The sequence below is a fragment of the Rhinatrema bivittatum genome, chromosome 13, assembly GCF_901001135.1.
Source record: "Rhinatrema bivittatum chromosome 13, aRhiBiv1.1, whole genome shotgun sequence".
NCBI lineage: Eukaryota > Metazoa > Chordata > Amphibia > Gymnophiona > Rhinatrematidae > Rhinatrema > Rhinatrema bivittatum.
Window position 1 is genome coordinate 81,026,208 of NC_042627.1, and position 21,576 is coordinate 81,047,783.

The 21,576-nt window shown below is 45.7% G+C and overlaps 1 protein-coding gene across 7 annotated transcripts in view; it reads right to left on the bottom strand.

Annotated features, from left to right (window-relative positions):
- Positions 1 to 21,576, bottom strand: part of ITGA11 (integrin subunit alpha 11) — a 158,443-nt gene that overhangs the window by 43,243 nt on the left and 93,624 nt on the right. For all 7 annotated transcript variants that reach the window (XR_003852403.1, XM_029575155.1, XM_029575153.1 and 4 more), the window contains 7 exons: positions 21,128 to 21,331; positions 19,880 to 20,010; positions 16,445 to 16,611; positions 11,178 to 11,320; positions 9,957 to 10,067; positions 2,541 to 2,626; positions 124 to 331 (listed from right to left, as the gene is read on the bottom strand). Coding sequence is in view for 6 of the 7 variants with exons in the window: in XM_029575155.1 (XP_029431015.1) it covers positions 124 to 331; positions 2,541 to 2,626; positions 9,957 to 10,067; positions 11,178 to 11,320; positions 16,445 to 16,611; positions 19,880 to 20,010; positions 21,128 to 21,331 (1,050 nt within the window). In the remaining variant the exon portion in view is untranslated. The remainder of the gene's footprint in view (positions 1 to 123; positions 332 to 2,540; positions 2,627 to 9,956; positions 10,068 to 11,177; positions 11,321 to 16,444; positions 16,612 to 19,879; positions 20,011 to 21,127; positions 21,332 to 21,576) is intronic.

Below are 21,576 nucleotides of genomic sequence, written 5' to 3' on the forward strand. Positions count from 1 at the left end.
TAAGGGATGCTGCATCCAGCTGTAAGGGGTGTCATATTTGACTCTAAGGGGTGAATGGGGAGCCATATCTGACCAACTTTAAGGGGCGGCAAGTATAAGATAAGAGATGCGAGAAGCTTGAACCTTTAGGATAAGGCTGGAGAAGTGCAGGTTCCTGGAGAAGGAGATGTTGAGGACTGTGTTATAGGCATTCTCGCCTCTGTTCTCCAGCGTCGCTTCCACTGCCACCCGCCGCCTCGTGCTTTCTATGATAAATACAGAGGTATCGAAGGACAGGCTGTAGGCAGAGCATTCAACGGGAGACCTCCTCAGCACTCGTCTGCAGAACTCCCTGCAAGAGACAACACAAGCAAGGCTCACTGCAGGATCAGAAGCACTGCAGGGGCTGCTGCTTCCCGTCCCAACAGCAGCAGTCCTGGGGGCCTCTCACTGGGGCTACGTCCGGGGCCTTGAGCGCAACCATGATGATTGGACTTCCTCTCCTCGCCCCCAGGGAATGTGAGCCTCAGCGCACAGTGCACCCCAGGCTAATACTCCGGCGATGAATATTTACCCCTTCCGGATATCAGGGGGTAAATATTTAGCAGGCCTGCGCGCGGGTGAAGTCACCTGGATAACTCGTGCCAGACGTCCCTGACTAATTTTCTGCTGGGCAGCACTGAATGTCCGCGCTCACTGCCCCCATCTCTTTTTACCTGGCGAGTGGGCAGAAACACTCAAAGTTACCCAGACAAAGGGTTTGAATCTCAACCTCACAGGATTTAGAGGAACCTCCTGTGAGTGAGTAAAAGGAGGTGGCTGAAGAGGTAATACAGCTCTTAATTATTTTATCAATGATTTTGATGACTAATTAAGCAGTAATAGTGCAGTGTTTGCAGCCGATACCGAGCTGTGCTTCTCATCCCCTCCCACCTTCAGCCTCCCTCTCTTCCTACACTCGCAGTCTCTCTCCCGAGACCCTCTTCTCTGCTCTTCTTAGGTCTAGGGGAGTCGTGATGAAAGCTTGGAGGATTCAGAAGATGGAAGTCTAGGGAATGAGTGAAGGCAAAGGCTGGGAAAGGAGAAGAGGGAAGGGTGAGTGTGGGGGGGAATAGGAGGTTGTAGGGGGAGAAAGGTTGGAAAAGGGAAGCTTGAATGGGCGGGTTAGTGGAAGAGGGAGGCATGGCTAGAGTTGGGGAGCAGAGGGGAAGGCAGATCAGTTGGCAAGGGAATGTAAGATTGGGAAGGTAGAATGGATGGGTAGGAGGATAGGGGAGGGAAGATTAAGTGGCTAAGTAGGAGAGTGGGAGAGGAGATTGGCATTAAGGAACAGAAGGGCAGACAGGTTAGTGAAAGGGAATGTAAGGTTGGATGGATGGGGAAGGAGGATTATAGGGCTGGGTAAGAGTGGGGAGGGAAGACTGGAGCTGATGAACAGAAGGGCAGACAGGTCAGTGAGAGGGGAATGGGAAAGCAAATATTGGATGGATGGGTGGGTGAATGCGGGAGAGAAAATTGGAGCAGGAGAATGGGAAGCCAAGCAGGAGGAGAGGAATAGATGGATGGATGAGCTCAGGTGGGGCAGGAAAAGATGAAAAATGGATGAAGCGCTACAAACATGAGAAACAAACAAGATCAGAAGATGGAAGCAATTGTTTCCAGATAAATGGGACAGAAGGATTAATTTTCCGCCGTCGCATCAGGGCATAACTATGTCTGGCATTCAGCATTTTCCTATTGGGAAACACTGCAAGAATGGCCTTGAAAGTCCTCTCTGTACTGTGCTGGGTCCCAGGCAGCGTCACTGGATGGCACGGAGGGTCTTGCCCTGCTGAGAATCTCAGAAGGCGAGGCTCACCCTCTCCCGGGGTTCAGACACAATTCAGCCATGGTCACAAGGAGGCAGGAGGATCCCCGCTGCTCAATATCTGGAGCTTACAAGCAGACGAAATCCCTTCTGAAGAATGGCAGGGGACTTTAACACAAATTGTGTGCTCACAGGTCAGCGAGATCCCATGACACGCTCGGCGTGCTCACAGGACAGCGAGATCCCATGACACGCTCGGTGTGCTCACAGGACAGCGAGATCCCATGACACGCTCGGTGTGCTCACAGGACAGCGAGATCCCATGACACGCTCGGCGTGCTCACAGGACAGCGAGATCCCATGACACGCTCGGCGTGCTCACATGGTGGTGAGATGCCATGACACGCTCAGCGAGATCCCATGACACGCTCGGCGTGCTCACATGGCGGTGAGATGCCATAACACAGTCCGTGCATTCACTTTGGAGGTAATTTTCAAAGGAGTTACACGTGTAAATGTAAAATACTATTGTAGCAATTTTAAAAAGCCATTTTATGCATATAAAGTGCACTTGCACGTGAATCTCCTATGGACCATTCAATGGCATGTATTATAGCAATTTTCAAAAGCCCACTTACACAGGTAACGTGCATTTACAGGTGTAAAACACAATTTTAAGCATGTAAATGCTTTTTAAAGATGCCATTACATGGTCTGTGCATTCACAGAGAGCAATGCGGTCCCGTGTACTCACATGGCGGTGAGGATGTCGCTCCGTCCATCTAGTACCAGGTCCGGGACACAGTGTTCATCCTCATTACATCCGTTCCAGAATGGCACCTGAGCCAGCAGAGAAGCAGAGTTACTAGTGGGAGCTCCATAGCTTGCAGCATGGTCCAAGTCACTCTGACATGGGCTCTGGGTCACCCAGCACTCTCTAGGAGAGACCATGAACTAAAACGGGCCCAATATTCAAAGCACGTTCAGCGCTATTTAGCTGGATAAGCGGGATTTACATGGTGAAGTAGAGACCACTACAATCTGCAGCTGCCGCTAAACGTTACATGCACAAAAGGGAGGCGTGCACTGGGTGGATCAGGAATGGCTTGAGTTAGCCGTATAACTTAAGCCAGATAGACTTATCCAGCTAAGTGTGCACATATATGTGTATATTCAGCGGCTTTGCCGTGCTGCTAAATATACATTGTAACTTAGCTGAAAAAGTCATATCTGGCTACATTACTTAACCATCCAGCACTGAATACTGGGCCCAATATGATTAGCAAATATCCATACAAGAGTCAGGTGAGAGCAAAACTTCCACAGCACCAAGAAATAGCATAAGCAGGACTGAACCCCTGAGCAGAGAGTGACCTGACTTAGCTCAAATAGAGGGGCTGATTCAGGCCTCACTGTTCCCCATTGCATACATGGAATTGTAGTTCTCATTGCCCTAAGGAATAAAGAATGACCTCACCCTGCAATCAACAGGACAAAATTGGCATTTTTGGATTGATGCTAGAGGCACAAAGTGATGACACAGCACTGAATATCCTCCAGGAGAGAAGATTTACTAACCTGAGAAGTTATTTTATCTAACAATTTCTAAGTTGCACGTCAGACCAAGGACCTTCAAATCCAGCATCCTGTCTCTGACAGTGGCCAATCAATTTCACAAGGTCCCTCTGCAGTTCATCACAATTCACTGCTTTTTAAACAACTTTGAATAATTTTGTGTCATCTACAAATTTGATTACTTCGTATGTTGCATTTCTCCAGATCATTTATGAATATTTAATCAGTACAGGTCTCAGGACTGATCCCAATACTCCACTAATGACCTTTCTCTGCCTAACTGACCTTTTAGTCCTATCCTCTGTTTTCTGTTACCAGTCCACAGCAGGACAGTGCCTCCTACCCACAGCTTTGTAATTTCCTGAGGAGTCTCTCATGGGGGACTTTATCAAACACCTTCTGAGAATCCAGATACACTGAGCCCAATATTCAGCGCTATAAGCGAGATTAAGTCGCGGCTGCTGAGTATGAGCCCACATTCAGTGGCCGCCACTTAGCTGTCTAAGTCCCTCCTACAGCTAAACGTTACCCGCATAATAAGTGTGGGTGTACTGGGCAGATTGAGGCAGAGTGAGTCAGACTTATAACTTATACACAATATTCAAAGTTAGCCGCATACGTTTATGTCTAAGTTTAGATGCCTCATAGAGCAGATCTAAACTTAGCCAGGTAGTCTTATCCGGCTAAGTGTGCGCATATACACGTATTATCCTGCTAAGTGTGCACATATACGTGTATTATCCTGCTACGTGTGCGCATATACGCGTATTATCCTGCTACGTGTGCACATATACGTGTATTATCCTGCTAAGTGTGCGCATATACGCGTATTATCTTGCTAAGTGTGCGCATATACGCGTATTATCCTGCTAAGTGTGCGCATATACGCGTATTATCCTGCTACGTGTGCACATATACGCGTATTATCCTGCTAAGTGTGCGCATATACGTGTATTATCCTGCTACGTGTGCACATATACGCGTATTATCCTAAGTGTGCGCATATACGCATATTATCCTAAGTGTGCACATATACGCGTATTATCCTGCTAAGTGTGCGCATATACATGTATTATCCTAAGTATGCACATATACACGTATTATCCTGCTAAGTGTGCACATATACGTGTATTATCCTGCTACGTGTGCGCATATACGCGTATTATCCTGCTACGTGTGCACATATACGCGTATTATCCTGCTAAGTGTGCGCATATACATGTATTATCCTAAGTATGCACATATGCTGTTCAATTTCTCCCCTTCCATCCCAAGTTTATTTTCCTTGTTTTTTGTAACTTTCCCTCTCCCTTTTTCTGATTCACTGTATTTAAAGTTCAAGGTTCTTATTGAAAATATTGTTTTTTACGTTACGTTATGCTTTACACTCCTTGTTATTTGTAAACCGGGTTGATGTGATGCCTATCATGAAACTCGGTATAACAAAAACAATAAATAAATAAATAAATAAATAAATATACGCGTATTATCCTGCTAAGTGTGCGCATATACGCGTATTATCCTGCTACGTGTGCACATATACGCGTATTATCCTGCTAAGTGTGCGCATATACGTGTATTATCCTGCTACGTGTGCACATATACGCGTATTATCCTGCTAAGTGTGCGCATATACGCATATTATCCTAAGTGTGCACATATACGCGTATTATCCTGCTAAGTGTGCGCATATACATGTATTATCCTAAGTATGCACATATATGCGTATTATCCTGCTAAGTGTGCGCATATACGTGTATTATCCTAAGTGTGCACATATACACATATTATCCTGCTAAGTGTGTGCATATACGTGTATTATCCTAAGTGTGGAACCAAAATAGAAATAAGGATCAGTTAGAATCTAATTCAAATCACCTATATGTACTAACTGTTAAAGGATCATAAGTCACCAGTGTGAATCCCTGTTAAAAAAAAAATGTTAATCTTTATTAGAAATCTCAATTATTCAATTTAATTTTTATTATGCTATTTTTTTATTAATTTATTTTTTATAAATTTTTGTAATAAAGAGACAAGGCCTCAGAACTGGTACTTTAGGTGTAGACCTAAAATTGTTAAACCAGTAAGTTCATTCACCAGCCCATTTTTGTAAGTCTCTTATTGAATATTAGAATTAAATGTCAATATTGCAAATTGTTTTAAATTCTCAAAACTGCTGTAAAATCAATTTTCTTTACTGAAATCGTATTTGTATAATGGGAATAATGCAATTAATCCCTTCTATATATCTATGCCAGCGATAATGAGTATGTTTCACTTGATGAAGAAACTGCTATCCATATTGGTGGCTTGTATCCCAAATTGTAAGCCCAAAATCTTATAGCTTGCACGACTGTGTAGTGGTTTCAGAATCTGACTGACTGAAACTTGCCCGATATTGTAAGGGAGCCGTTCATAAACTTGCTTTGATGTGGTTTCTTTTTTCAGCAATCAACTTGCTACACAATTAAATTGGAGTCAGCAAGAAACGGCTACAAAGTATCAAGGAGGCATGTTACAAAATCTCAAAACTTATTGCTGATGTCTAGCCAAAGCAATGCACGCCTCTCTTGAATGGCTGTTGTATCTGCTGATTTAATACAGCGAAAGGCACTTATCTGAAACTTGTAGCGTCTTTTTTTGTTTTCAAGGAAAATTATATTCAAGCAAGCTCATGAACGGCTCCCTTACAATATCGGGCAAGTTTCAGTCAGTCAGATTCTGAAACCACTACACAGTCGTGCAAGCTATAAGATTTTGGGCTTACAATTTGGGATACAAGCCACCAATATGGATAGCAGTTTCTTCATCAAGTGAAACATACTCATTATCGCTGGCATAGATATATAGAAGGGATTAATTGCATTATTCCCATTATACAAATACGATTTCAGTAAAGAAAATTGATTTTACAGCAGTTTTGAGAATTTAAAACAATTTGCAATATTGACATTTAATTCTAATATTCAATAAGAGACTTACAAAAATGGGCTGGTGAATGAACTTACTGGTTTAACAATTTTAGGTCTACACCTAAAGTACCAGTTCTGAGGCCTTGTCTCTTTATTACAAAAATTTATAAAAAAATAAATTAATAAAAAAATAGCATAATAAAAATTAAATTGAAGAATTGAGATTTCTAATAAAGATTAAAATTTTTTTTTTAACAGGGATTCACACTGGTGACTTATCCTAAGTGTGCACATAAATGTGTATTATTCTGCTAAGTGTGCGCATATGCGTGTATTATCCTGTGAAGTGTGCACATATAAGTGTATATTCAGCAGCTTTGCCGTGCCGCCGAATGTACATCGTGACTTTAGCCAGCCTGCTCTGAATATTAGGCTCACTATATCAACCGGCTCACCTGCATTTACAAGTTTATTTACACCTTCAAAAAAAATCTAAAGGGTCAATATTCAGAGCCATTTAGCTGGATAACTCCCAAGTTATGTGGCTAAATGGTGAGTTTTGAATATCTCTCATACTTAGCTGAGCAGGGACAAATTATCCTAACAACTTATCTCTCTAGCTCTGATATTTGGAGTTAGCCAAATAAGTTACTCAGCTATCTCTCGATGCACTTGAAAGTAAGAACATAAGAACATACGAAATTGCCATGCTGGGTCAGACCAAGGGTCCATCAAGCCCAGCATCCTGTTTCCAACAGAGGCCAAAAGAACCTGGCAATTACCCAAACACTAAGAAGATCCCATGCTACTGATGGAATTAATATCAGTGGCTATACCCTAAGTAAACTTAATTAATAGCCGTTAATGGATTTCTCCTCCAAGAACTTATCCAAACCTTTTTTGAACCCAGCTACACTAACTGCACTAACCACATCCTCTGGCAACAAATTCCAGAGCTTAATTGTGTGTTGAGTGAAAAAGAATTTTCTCTGATTAGTCTTAAATGTGCTACTTACTAACTTCATGGAATGCCCCCAGTCTTTCTATTATCCAAAAGTATAAATAACTGATTCACATCTACTCGTTCAACCTTGCAAGACTGAGCACCCAAATGGCAGAAGAAATTTAATGTGAACAAATGTAGGGAAATATAATCCAAACTAATTACACAATATTAGGTTTCATATTATATGAGTCACCACCCTGGAAAGCAACCTAGGCATCACTGTGAACAATACGCTGAAATCATCGGCTCAGTGTGCAGCAGTGGTAAAAAAAGTAAACAATATTAGGATTTATTAAGAAAGGAACGGAGGATACACAAAGAATGTTATAATGCCTCTGTATCACTCCATGTTGCAACTTAAATTACTGCAAACAATTCTGGTCACTGCATTTAAGAACATAAGAAATTGCCATGCTGGGTCAGACCAAGGGTCCATCAAGCCCAGCATCCTGTTTCCAACAGAGGCCAAACCAGGCCACAAGAACCTGGCAATTACCCAAACACTAAGAAGATCCCATGCTACTGATGCAATTAATAGCAGTGGCTATTCCCTAAGTCAACTTGATTAATAGCCGTTAATGGACTTCTCCTCCAAGAACTTATCCAAACCTTTTTTCAACCCAGCTACACTAACTGCACTAACCACATCCTCTGGCAACAAATTCCAGAGCTTTATTGTGCGTTGAGTGAAAAAGAATTTTCTCTGATTAGTCTTAAATGTGCTACTTGCTAACTTCATGGAATGCCCCCTAGTCCTTCTATTATTCAAAAGTGTAAATAACCGAGTCACATCTACTCGTTCAAGACCTCTCATGATCTTAAACACCTCTATCATATCCCCCCTCAGGCGTCTCCTCTCCAAGCTGAAAAGTCCTAACCTCTTTAGTCTTTCCTCATAGGGGAGCTGTTCCATTTTGGTCGCCCTTCTCTGTACCTTCTCCATCGCAATTATATCTTTTTTGAGATGCGGCGACCTGAATTGTACACAGTATTCAAGGTGCGGTCTCACCATGGAGCGATACAGAGGCATTATGACATTTTCCGTTTTATTCACCATTCCCTTCCTAATAATTCCCAACATTCTGTTTGCTTTTTTGACTGCTGCAGCACACTGAGCCATCCGCTATTATGCCTAGATCTTTTTCCTGGGTGGTAGCTCCTAATATGGAACCTAACATTGTGTAACTACAGCAAGGGTTATTTTTCCCTATATGCATCACCTTGCACTTATCCACATTAAATTTCATCTGCCATTTGGATGCCCAATCTTCCAGTCTTGCAAGGTCCTCCTGTAATGTATCATAGTTAGCAGGGAATGTATTCCCCGATAACTTTAGCTTAACCGGCTATATTCAAAAGAATATAAGCAGTTCAGTTTCAAAGGCCTGATAGAAAACCAGTTGAGGCATGGGCTTTACATGCTCCCACTTAATGGTGCAAAGAAGATGCACCTCCTCCAAGCCCCTCCAGGTATTAACAAAGAAATGAAAGTCTGAGCGGTCGGTCGTGTCACTTCCCCTACTCCCCGCCCCTTCTCAGTTCCCCTTTGTCGTGGCCCCATCCTCTCCCCTAATTCCGTTCCTCACCCCAATCTTACCCACTCTCCCAGCACTAGCATTTTAAAATGATCAGCCCGGATCATGGTAGCAGCCTATTGTGACCCAGGCCTAAATTCAGCTGTATAAGTTGCCTGTTCAACAATTTTTGAATATTGGCCTCTAACAGATTTGTAAGACAAGATTTTGTTTTGCAAAAATGAGGTTGACTCTCCCTTATTAAACTATGTGGTCAGTTATTTTGTTTTTAAGATCATCACCAATGTCAGGCTCACCAGTCTATAGTTTCCTGGATCACACCTGGAGCGCTTTTTAAAAATCAGCATCATATTGACCACTCTCCAATCTTTAGGTATTGTGGCTGTTTTAAATAAGTTACAGATTACTAGCAACAGGTTTGCATTTTCATGTTTGAGTTCTTTTAGGTCAGTGGAGTAAAGCATTAACACAGAGAAATTTCATACGTCTCTGTTACTTAATGCGTTGTTTTAGGACCTGGTTTGGACACCATCTGGTCCTGGTGATTTGTTACTCTTAGGTTTGTCAGCTTAATCTATTACATCCTCCATTATCACAGAGATTTGTATTAATTGCTCAAAATAATCACCATCAAAGAATTTTTCAAGTGTGAATAATATCCTCCTTAGTAAAGATCGAGGCAAAGAATTTATTCATTAACTCTTAGCCTTTTCTGTTATTTTTAAATGGTGTTGCATTTTCTTGGTTTTATCATTCAACACACTATTTAGGATCCTGCCAGGTACTTGTGACTTGGATTGGCCACTCTTGGAAGAGGATACTGGGCTTGATGGACCTTTGGTCTGACTTAGAATGGCAGTTCCTAAGTAATTGTAAATAAATAAATAAAGCCAGTTTTCTTGCTGTTTCTTTCTCTGAGCATCTCTGTCTCTCCTTGGATATCTAGTGGCCCAACTGACTCCATGACAGGTTTTTTTGCTTTAAATGTACTCTGAATGGCAGATGCATTTTAAAATGGAAAAGTTCAAAGTGATGTACATAGGGAAAATAGACATAAAATGAAAGCAAGGCTTTTCAGAGCAGATGCCACCCTCTGGCAGTGGATCATAAGTCACAGAAGCACGTAGAGTGATACGTACAGAAACTCTCAGTGTGGTCGGCCATGCATAATCCAGTGTCGGCCCATCCTCAGGATAGCGAAGCCGGTACTCCAGCAGGAAGGTGATAGGTTTCACATAATCTGCAGTGTCCTGGGGAGAGGGGAGAGCACAGCGAGGGGATCACTCAATGCAGAGCAGACAGTGGGTGAGAGCGAACCCTCAGCAGGACACAGAGATGAGAGGAAGAGCACGCTAGAAGGAAGGCTGAGCTTTCGCCAGCTCCTAATGAACTGGACAGGTTCTAAAGGAAAGAGAGAGACCCTCTGCTTTGTGGGAATGAGTGAGTGTCATGGGATTCTCAACTGCTGAGGGTTTGGGATGCCAGGAATGAAAGGGACTGGGAGATGGGGGAGGGGAGAGGGGAGCGGGGAGAGATGGGGTGATCAGGAACTGGGGATTCTGGGCATTTCTTCACCCCCCACTTCTATTTGTTAATGCAGGGCTGGGGGTGCTGGACTCTTTGCAGACTTTGTGGTCCCTCAGCTCTGGTTTTCAGTGCAAGCTGGCTAAGCTGTAAACGGAGCCAGGGATATTGTAAATCCGCTGGCTTTAGCCACATTTGCAGCTGAAAACTCCTCTGGTTCTGCTGGAAATCGTTAAACTCAGGGGGCGATTTCCTTCTTGCAATGAGTGCTGTCATGAGTAGGGGGCCTTCGTGCTTCTCCTGGGCTGTCTACTCTCTGTCCTTCCTTGCGTCCAGCGCCCTTTGCCCACTCCATGCCCTGCATCCCAGCTCAGCCAGGTTACTCCCTGAAGCTGCGCCAGCTTGGCCTGGCGAGTGTGCAGTCCGCCTGCAGCTTTCCTATTTTACTCAGCTTGGCTAGCATCCGGAATCGCTTATTTCTGCTGCTGTTTTGATCATTTCCTAGGTTTGCTTGCTCCCTTTCTGCTGTTCCCAACCCACATGGGGCCCTGTGTACTAAGCATTTTCCAAAAAAGCATTTAATGTGAGCAAACCTTTCACACACAGGCCCATTGTGTGTGAGCAGACGGAGGAATGGTATTGTTTGAGGGCAGACAGAAACAGAAAACATTCCTACAACTTTAGCCACATCAAAGAGCCAGTTCTAGTTTTCCTCTCCCCATCTCAGGCGCACCCCGTGACTCAGAGCAGCACATGGAAAGCAGGACAACGTGGACCCCGTAGCACATGGGTCTCACAAAGCCACAGCACCTTCTGCCACCCTGAGCTGTACTCACCAGCACGTGGAAGCTCAGCTGCTCACAGTGCATCTTCCCGGCTCTCGCCACGAGGTTTCTCTGAGTGTATCTGTCTCCATTCTCATCTAAGATGGCCCGTGGGGTATATCTCCTGTCGTCAATGGTGGTGTTATATGTGATTGCTGGGCAGACAGAAGGCAGACCCTTAGCAATGTCTCAAGGACAGAAGTTGCCCATACACAGGTGAACCATTACCTGGATAAGAGTATGAAAACCGACACTACCTCTAGGGGGACAGCGCATGTAGTGACTGCTTCTAGAGGGACAGCGCATGTAGTGACTGCTTCCAGGGGAATCAGTACAGGGAATGACTGCTTCTAGAGGGACAGCACAGGTAGTGACTGCTTCTAGAGGGACAGCGCACGTAGTGACTGCTTCTAGGGGAATCGGTACAGGTAGTGACTAATTCTAGAGGGACAGCGCATGTAGTGACTGCTTCTAGGGGAATCAGTACAGGTAGTGACTAATTCTAGAGGAATTGGTACAGGCAGTGACTGCTTCTAGAGGGACAGTGCAGATAGTGACTGCTTCTAGGAGGGACAGTATAGTTAGTGATTGCTTTTATGGGAATTAGTACAAGTAGTGACTGGTTCTAGGGGAATTAGTACAGATAGTGACTGCTTCTAGGGGGCCAGTACAGGTAGTGACTGCTTCTAGAGGGACAGCACAGGTAGTGACTGCTTCTAGAGGGACAGCGCACGTAGTGACTGCTTCTAGGGGAATCGGTACAGGTAGTGACTAATTCTAGAGGGACAGCACAGGTAGTGACTGCTTCTAGAGGGACAGCGCACGTAGTGACTGCTTCTAGGGGAATCGGTACAGGTAGTGACTAATTCTAGAGGGACAGCGCACGTAGTGACTGCTTCTAGGGGAAACAGTACAGGTAGTGACTAATTCTAGAGGAATTGGTACAGGCAGTGACTGCTTCTAGAGGGACAGTGCAGATAGTGACTGCTTCTAGGGGGCCAGTAGAGTTAGTGATTGCTTTTATGGGAATTAGTACAAATAGTGACTGGTTCTAGGAGGACAGTACAGTTAGTGATTGCTTTTATGGGAATTAGTACAGATTGTGACTGGTTCTAGGGTTCGGTACTGGTTCTAGAGGGACAGTATAGGTAGTGACTGCCTTTATGGGAATTAGTACAGGTAGTGACTGCTTCTAGGAGGGACAGTATAGTTAGTGATTGCTTTTATGGGAATTAGTACAGATAGTGACTGGTTCTAGGAGGGACAGTATAGTTAGTGATTGCTTTTATGGGAATTAGTACAAATAGTGACTGGTTCTAGGAGGACAGTACAGTTAGCGATTGCTTTTATGGGAATTAGTACAAATAGTGACTGGTTCTAGGAGGACAGTACAGTTAGCGATTGCTTTTATGGGAATTAGTACAGATTGTGACTGGTTCTAGGGTTCGGTACTGGTTCTAGAGGGACAGTATAGGTAGTGACTGCCTTTATGGGAATTAGTACAGGTAGTGACTGCTTTTATGGAAATTAGTACAGTTAATGACTTGTTCTAGGGGGCCAGTGCAGGTAGTGACTGCGTTTAGGGGAATTAGTACAGGGAATGACAACTTCTAAGGGAATTAGTAGATATAGTGACTGGTTTTAGGGGAATTAGTACAGGGAGTGACTGCCTTTATGGGAATTAGTACAGATAGTAACTGGTTCTAGGGGAATTAGCCCCGCAAATCACAAAAGGTATCGCCACAAAATGTTTTCAACAAAAGCTTTTCACCATCGGTATATACTTATATACGCGCTTGGTTCAACCGAGCGCGTCGTCAGAGGCTTGCTGATGCGATCCCATTGTTTCATAAATATTTTCTACAGTATATAAGTATATACCAATGGTGAAAAGCTTTTGTTGAAAACATTTTGTGGCGATACCTTTTGTGATTTGCGGAGTTGAATTTATATAGGTTCGCAGCACTGCTCTTTGTGGTTGTTGTAGTGTCTAGGGGAATTACTACAGATAGTAACTGGTTCTGGGGGACACTACAGGTAGTGACTGCCTTTATGGGAATTAGTACAGATAGTAACTGGTTCTAGGGGGACAGTACAGGTAGTGACTGCCTTTTTGGGAATTAGTACAGATAGTAACTGGTTCTAGGGGGACAGTACAGGTAGTGACTGCCTTTATGGGAATTAGTACAGATAGTAACTGGTTCTAGGGGACACTACAGGTAGTGACTGCCTTTTTGGGAATTAGTACAGATAGTAACTGGTTCTAGGGGACACTACAGGTAGTGACTGCATTTATGGGAATTAGTACAGATAGTAACTGGTTCTAGGGGACACTACAGGTAGTGACTGCCTTTTTGGGAATTAGTACAGATAGTAACTGGTTCTAGGGGACAGTACAGGTAGTGACTGCCTTTTTGGGAATTAGTACAGATAGTAACTGGTTCTGGGGGACAGTACAGGTAGTGACTGCCTTTTTGGGAATTAGTACAGATAGTAACTGGTTCTAGGGGACACTACGGGTAGTGACTGCCTTTTTGGGAATTAGTACAGATAGTAACTGGTTCTAGGGGGACAGTACAGGTAGTGACTGCCTTTATGGGAATTAGTACAGATAGTAACTGGTTCTAGGGGGACAGTACAGGTAGTGACTGCCTTTATGGGAATTAGTACAGATAGTAACTGGTTCTAGGGGGACAGTACAGGTAGTGACTGCCTTTTTGGGAATTAGTACAGATAGTAACTGGTTCTAGGGGGACAGTACAGGTAGTGACTGCCTTTATGGGAATTAGTAGAGGTAGTGACTGGTTCTAGGGGACAGTACAGGTAGTGACGTCTTCCAAGACGACAGCAGAGGTAGTGACTGTTGTCAGGATACTGCACGCCTGGACAATATTGTACAGACTGCGCCTATTTTCGTAGTCGGTGCTACCCTGCCTGCTCTTTATGGAACTTTTCTCCCGCAGGCCTTGTGCCAGATTTGAATGTGGCAGTATCCACACTTTGGTGCTAAGTCCGTGCAGTCACTGGCACCCACATGTTTTGTAGGGAGAAGCAGATATGAAGATCTGAATTTGCAGTCTCCCTCCTTAGGTTTCCTCTCCCGGGAACAACTCATCTGAATGCGGTGAAAGTCTGCGCATCTTGAAGGAATGGAGGAACTTTAGCCGCTGATTAACGTCTGCCAGTGGCTTTGAGAATTATCCGGTCATTTGGGCAGTGTGAGCTCTCCTGGCAGGAAGGGGAATCAGGGGGGTGGCTGAGGTGGCCCTGGGGAATATGGGGAGAACGTGAAGAGGAGAGTTAGCCGTTATTTTTAATATCACTTTAAAGGTTCACGCTTAAACCTGGTACCTGTTCCACCACTTCATACACTGCTGCTTAAATTTAGTCCTGAAGCTTAATTCTTCTGCTTACGGGTTTATCGCCCACCTGATGAAGGCAATGCCGTGATTGCTGGCGTTTCTGCTATTCCCTTTCACTCGGTAATCCAACTCGTTCCGCAGCCGCACACTTCTTGCCATGTACGGCCTCTCTCAGCTGATTCAGCAGCTGCCTCGCAGCAGGGCCCTCAGATTATCTTTCACTTATTCAGCAAAATTCCATCATTCCCGGATCATCCGAGCCTCACATGTCAGAGCTGCTACCCGAACGTTTAAGAACAGGAAGCTAAATAATCTAAACTTTGACACCTTGGCTGTTTGCTGGTCACGTTTGAGTGTTGGGTTCATTCATGGAATGACATTACTCAGAGCGCCTTGGATACTGAGGACCCTCATACTTATGCTTTAAGGACCAGTAGTAAATGGCCTTGCTAACATGCTGGATTAAGGTTTATTAAAGAAAAAACTGTCAATGAGGACACCAAGCATCAAGTCTTATAAAGTAGCTGTGGAACTGAGAGCCCTGGCTCTGCTAATAGTGGCAGTAAGGTTCACATAGGCCAGCTACCCCTTCTGGGCGCCCGACGCAATATTTTAATGAGCAGCTGCATTAAAAAGGCCTCGTAGTAGCGCATTTACGCAGTTTAATAAGCTCTCTCAGATTGGTTTATAAAAGCTCTTGAGATCATGGGAGCATCCACATCACTTCTTGGCCTAAACTCCCTCAAAGCTGATTGCCTTTATCTCCATGCTTTACTGCAATTGTCAAGGCGAGTCTTGATCAAGGGAATGCTCCTTCCATGTTACAGCAGGCGCTAATTAGGCCAAGTCTAAAGGATGCTAAACTTGATCACAGTTCTTTACAAAATTATAGAGCTATCTCCAAATTACCTTCTCTTTCTAAGATCATAGAAAGAGTTGTTTATAACCAGTTATCTAATTCTGCACCCTAGACAATTCAGCATTAGGCCGGGCTCTAGCACATAGACGGCTCCGGTAGCCCTAACCAATGAAATTAGGGTCAAAGCAGACTCCCGGTATGGATGCTTTTCTGATCTTATTAGATTCTAACGCTGCATTTCATTCCATTAGCCACAGGTTATTGTTGCGGTGTTTACAAGAAGTGTGGTTGAGTGGATCTATTCTCATCTGGCATGCATGGGATCAAGACATTGCAGCTGTGCACTCTCTCAGGGCTCAGTTCTTTAATCTGTATCGGGCCAGTGCAATAGGGTGCGCTCAGCCAAGCGCACTGGTTAATCTGTGGTTGGACACCCATTTTGGACGGGCGTCCACAACTCCTTATCCAATAAGGGGATTAGCGTGTCCAAACCAGCTCATAGCTAATAGGGCTCATCACATACAAATGCATGTTGATGGGGCTGTTAGCTCTTCCCCTGATCCAAAAACAAATGTTCACCCAATGTGCACATTTTTACTGCCCTGGAGCAGGTGCTAAGTTCTGAGAAGCCCCTAAGGTTGACAGAAAAGCAGAAAATACTGCTTTTCTGTAGTTCCTCCATCTTAATGTCATGGCGATATTAAGTCTGAGGAACTGAAAAAAAGAAATTAGGTACAAATAATAATAATAATAAAAAGAAAGTGTGCCGATGGTCAGGTAGGAAAAGGGATGCTCAATTAACGGATATCCGTTTCCCTAACCTGCTGACAGCCACCTCTCCTGGGCGCACATTTGTCCCTAGCACCTCCTCATTTAAATATTCAATCGCGCGCCCAGGAGAGGTGATCGCGCTCAGGAAGGGAAAAAAGTGCCTAAAATTCCTATAAACTGGTTAGTGCACCAGGTGCCTGTTCTACGTGAGCTTTGGATGCTGTCCCCGCTCTGATGACGGATCAGTACATGAGAAACACAGAACACTAAGCCTCTCCATCACTTACCGACCCGCTGGCTCTGGAAGAAAGGGGAGAGGAAGATGGGGGTGAAGCAGACGAAAGCCAGCAGGCAGGTGGCTTCCTTTCCGTGCCTCTTACAGTCCTTGTTGAAGATGTTGATTTTTGAGGGCTCAAACTTAATGCTGGCGTTGATCTGCACCACACTGCGACTCCTAGGGCGTAAAGAAAGCGCAGTCTGCATGACAGGGCCCGCTTCTCTGCAACACAGCAAGGGCCAAGGCTAATGCTTTGCTGGGGGCCCATATTGCCCTGGTATCGCTGGCTCGTGAGGACCCACAGCCCCCAGTTTTCTGCCACAGCAAAGCTTCTAACATTCGGTGGTATATTTCATACATTTGCATATTAAATACTATAAATTGTATTTCCCATTGTAAAAATAAAGTCGCTTTCCAGACTTGCTTAGGAGTTTATAATTTATTGTATTTTTTTTCTGCCTTGGGAAAGGGGATGTCAAGTAGCAGCAGAGAGAGGGAATCTTATGGATGGGGAGAGGGTCGGGAGAAGGAGAGAGCAGAGAGGAGCAGCACAAGAGGCAGCGAGCACCAGGGACATAGCGAGGACTGGAGCTGGGAGAGAGGAGGAGAGATGGGGAAAAGGAGAGGGAGAGAAGACCAGGGATAGGGACAACAGAGGAGAAGGTGAGAGGCTCAGGAGAAGGAGAGAGCAGAGAGGAGCAGCACGAGAGGCAGCGAGTACCAGGGACATAGCGAGGACTGGAGCTGGGAGAGAGGAGGAGAGATGGGGAAAAGGAGAGGGAGAGAAGACCAGGGATAGGGACAGACAGAGGAGAAGGTGAGAGGCTCGGGAGAAGGAGAGGGCAGAGAGGAGCAGCACGAGAGGCAGCGAGCACCAGGGACATAGCGAGGACTGGAGCTGGGAGAGAGGAGGAGAGATGGGGAAAAGGAGAGGGAGAGAAGACCAGGGATAGGGACAGACAGAGGAGAAGGTGAGAGGCTCGGGAGAAGGAGAGAGCAGAGAGGAGCAGCATGAGAGGCAGCGAGCACCAGGGACATAGCGAGGACTGGAGCTGGGAGAGAGGAGGAGAGATGGGGAAAAGGAGAGGGAGAGAAGACCAGGGATAGGGACAGACAGAGGAGAAGGTGAGAGGCTCGGGAGAAGGAGAGAGCAGAGAGGAGCAGCACGAGAGGCAGCGAGCACCAGGGACATAGCGAGGACTGGAGCTGGGAGAGAGGAGGAGAGATGGGGAAAAGGAGAGGGAGAGAAGACCAGGGATAGGGATAGACAGAGGAGAAGAAGAGAGGGTCTCGGGGGAGAAAATCTAGGATGAAGAGTGGGGGAAATATCTGAACTGGGGGAAAGCCCCCCTACTTCTAGTACTACTTCACCTTTCAGCGTCCCACAAATCCAGTGTTTAGCACTGGGGACCTTTATTTTCAGTTTTTATTTTATTTCCTAGGAATCTATCAGTGTTTATCACTGGGGACCTTTGCTTTCAGTTTTTATTTTATTTTCCCAGGTAATCTATCACTTTATTACTATAACAAAAATATTTACCTCAAAAAATGATGAGTGATTTCTTTCCATTGAGTTCTCCTGTTTTTGTTCATGTTGTAATAAACACTGATAAATTCCTGGGTAAAATAAAATAAAAACTGAAAACAAAGGTCCTATACACTGGACTTAAAATAAATGCTTTATTCTACCTTTGTTATCTGGGTGAGAGGTTTTTTTTGTGTTGTTCTCAGTCTCTTTTTTCTGATTTCCTCGTCTGTCTTCTAACTTGTTTTCTCTTCATCTAAATCTCTCCCATGCATCAACATCAATTCATTCTCTCTATTCTCTCAATCTTAGAGCTCATCCCTCCTTCTCCCTCACTTCTATCCTTCACCATCTCTCATCCTTAAGTTCTCCCTGTCCCAAAACGTCACTTTCTAAACCCTCCATTGACCCTCTCAGTCTTTCATGTCTCCCTCATTGGGTGGCTCCATCCATCAATCTCCTGCTATTTGGCTCCCTTCTCCCCAGCAGGGTCACCTCCTCTCTCTCACCACACCCCATCATCAGACACTGGCTTTATCACTTCTCTCATGTTATTCTGTTTCCTTCAGTCTGATTTCTCAGCCCTAATTATCCTCTCTCATGCTTCCCGCTTCCATCCTACCCTTCCGGCTCTCGCACACCCAACCCCGTCACCCCGTTCTCTCTCTCGCTTGCTCAAATACTTCCCCTCCCAATCATGGCTCCCTCTCACCTTCTTAAACATTCTGTCACTCCTCACCCCCACCATTCCCATCACACCTCTGGCTCTCCTTCCCCCATCTCTAGCTCTCTGTCATCATCTCCACTTCACCACATCTGGCTCTAACAAACACCCTCCATACCCACATCTGCCCCACCTCCACTCCAACACCATCTCTGGCTCTCTGTATCCCTCCATCATCATCTCCACCTCTCGCGCTCTCTAGCACCCGTACCCCATCCCTTCACTCCCCCACACACAACCCCTCCTCCCACATGTTCCTCAGGCAGCACCTGACCCTCTCTCATCACCTCAGATAACCCAAGCTTGCGCTGCTGATCTCAGGAAGAAAGCGACAGTCACTTTCCCTTCTCGTGCTCCCTCCAGCATTTATCCCTCTCCTCATCTCCTTAGTCTTTGCCCCCTTTTGTGCCACTCCTTCCTCACCTCTCCAAGAATTTATCCCATCTACAGCTCATCTCACAGCACCAGCAATTATCTCCTCTCCCTCCCTGTGAATCATTTACAGCTCCCCTGACTTGTGCTCTGGGGTCTCTTCTTCCTCCTTCCTCCTCTGCCCCAGCCAAACCCCTCCTCTTCTCTCCCAAGTGCTGCCTGTTGAAACAGGAGGGACGTGGCTGGAGCAGACACTGCAGACCTGAACACCATCGCTCTGCTCCATTCTCCAGTTCACCTAGGGACAGGAAGGGAATGGATGAGGCCAGAGCACAGCAGATGATACTTGTTTTGCTCCCTTCTCCTGCCTCTCCCCTCCCCACATGGGGCAGACAGGAAGGGGGGAGGTGAGGGTGGAGCAGATACAGCAAAACAGAAAACAATTGCTTGACTTCCTTCTCCAACCCCTCCCCTTCTCTTTCCTAAAGGCTGCGTAAAGGCAGGGGCGGGATCGGTAAAGATTCAATAAAGATTCAGCACTGGCCAATGAGCCCTGGGTGCCCATAGCTTGCAATGCCCACCTAATGTCTTCTTCTGTCCCTCCCCTCTTATCTAACATTTACCCCCTTTTTCTGTTACCTAATCTCTACTCCCCCCCCCCCCCTTCCTGGTGTCCTCCTCCCTCCCCTGCCTGCCCTCCCCAGAAGGGAGGGCAGGCAGGGGAGGCCTGGTATCACCCATTAGCGTGAGGATACGATTGCATAATGGAGCTGGGTAACAACCCCCGGCCATGTAGACATCAGAGGGAGGGGGGCACCACATACCACAGGAGCACTGCATTGCCCAGAGACCCCACAGCCAGGTCCACCAGCCCATCCTCATTCAGGTCCAGTTCCCCATGGATGCTGCAGCCAAAGTACTGGAGTCCTGGAGCCAGGTCCGACGCTGCTATTCTCTGAGAAAACACAAAGCCAACCTCATGGGAAGGAGAACCCATCTAAAATGGCCACATCTCCCCCATCCGTATCCCTAATCCCATGTCCTGCTGCTGCCTACTGAAAGCAGCTTATGAAGGGTGTAGGAAAGAATTTGGAGATGGTGAACACTTAAAAGGACCCTCCCCATCCCTTGCACTGAGAAGGGGGATGCTCTCAGACCTCTACCCCTGCATTTTTCATAGACCCCTTTCCCTTCCATCCCACAGAGGGGACCCATCTCACATCCCTCCATCCCCTCAAAGAGGGGGCTTAACTATAGCTCTTGCCCTCCATTCTCCCATGGAAAGGGCTCAGATTACATCCCAGCTCCTCCATCCCGACAAGGAGGGGAGTCATCAGCCACTCCTCTATCCCACCATGAAAGGGTTCAATTTATACCTCTCCACCTTCATTCCCCTAGGAAAAAGGCTCATCTTGCATCCCTGCCCCTCCAGCTAGCATGGAAGAGACTTCCCTTGCAACCTTTTGCCTTCGTCTCCCAGGGCAGACCAGCTGCTAGTTTGTTTCACTTTGTTTTTCTGAGTGTCCCTGCACTGCCACGGGTTCTTTCCAAATATTCAGTAGCACCACTGTTGGTGGCTCTTTGCTAGTTTTGCCAGAAGCCATAAAGATGCCATGATGCCACGGCAGTGCGGCACATTGAAATGTTCCTTTCTCCATGTTCCTTTGATCATGTGCTGCAGCTGCAGTGTACACATTGTTTGGGGGCAGAAAATGACTTCTAGTTATGCACCAGGGATATCTGAATGAAGAACTCTGAGCAAAACAAGGCCAGTAGAGCTTGCACCCTCCCTTCCAGCTCAGAACAAACCTCGTTCCTGGAGATATGAGTGTGCCCTAGATAGAAGCCACGGTGAGGTGAGGCTAATGGGGAACCTGAAGCATGCCAGCTGCTGGATCAATTAGAAGTAGGGGGAAGACCTGAGAAAGGAACTCAAACCAGGTTCTCTGCATGGGAGTGCACTGCCCTGCCATTAAGCCAATGTGCCAGCCCAGGATGGTCATTGTTAAAGGAGATCTGATCCTTCCTCCAGCTGGAATCTTGGGTGCTGTATTGAGAGCAGCAGGACTCACCTGTCTATACTTCTTCAGGATGTTCCTTTTGAAGCCATGGAAGATATAGATTGCTCCCTTGTTGTCCTCTTCTAGTGGGGCACCAATGACAAGATCATTGTACGTGTCCTGATTGAGATCTGGGACAGCAGCGATGGAAGAACCAAAGCGAGAATTCTGGGAGCTATCCATGACCTTCAGTGACCCATCAGAAACAAATCTAACCTGTTAAGCCAGAGAGAAGGAGGAGAGCTCCTGGTCATAATCAAAGCAAGAGCCATCAAGCATGACCCATGACCCTATATGATGTGGCTATGGGCATCAGCACTAACATATCAGCTACAATTTCCCAAAAGGCTAAAATACCCCTCAGAGAAGGGCAGAAGGACCTACATCCCACCCTACCTTCTTCTGCCCACACACTGACTTAAAGATGTGCAATCGGCCAGCTAATCTCTGAAAAACTCGGA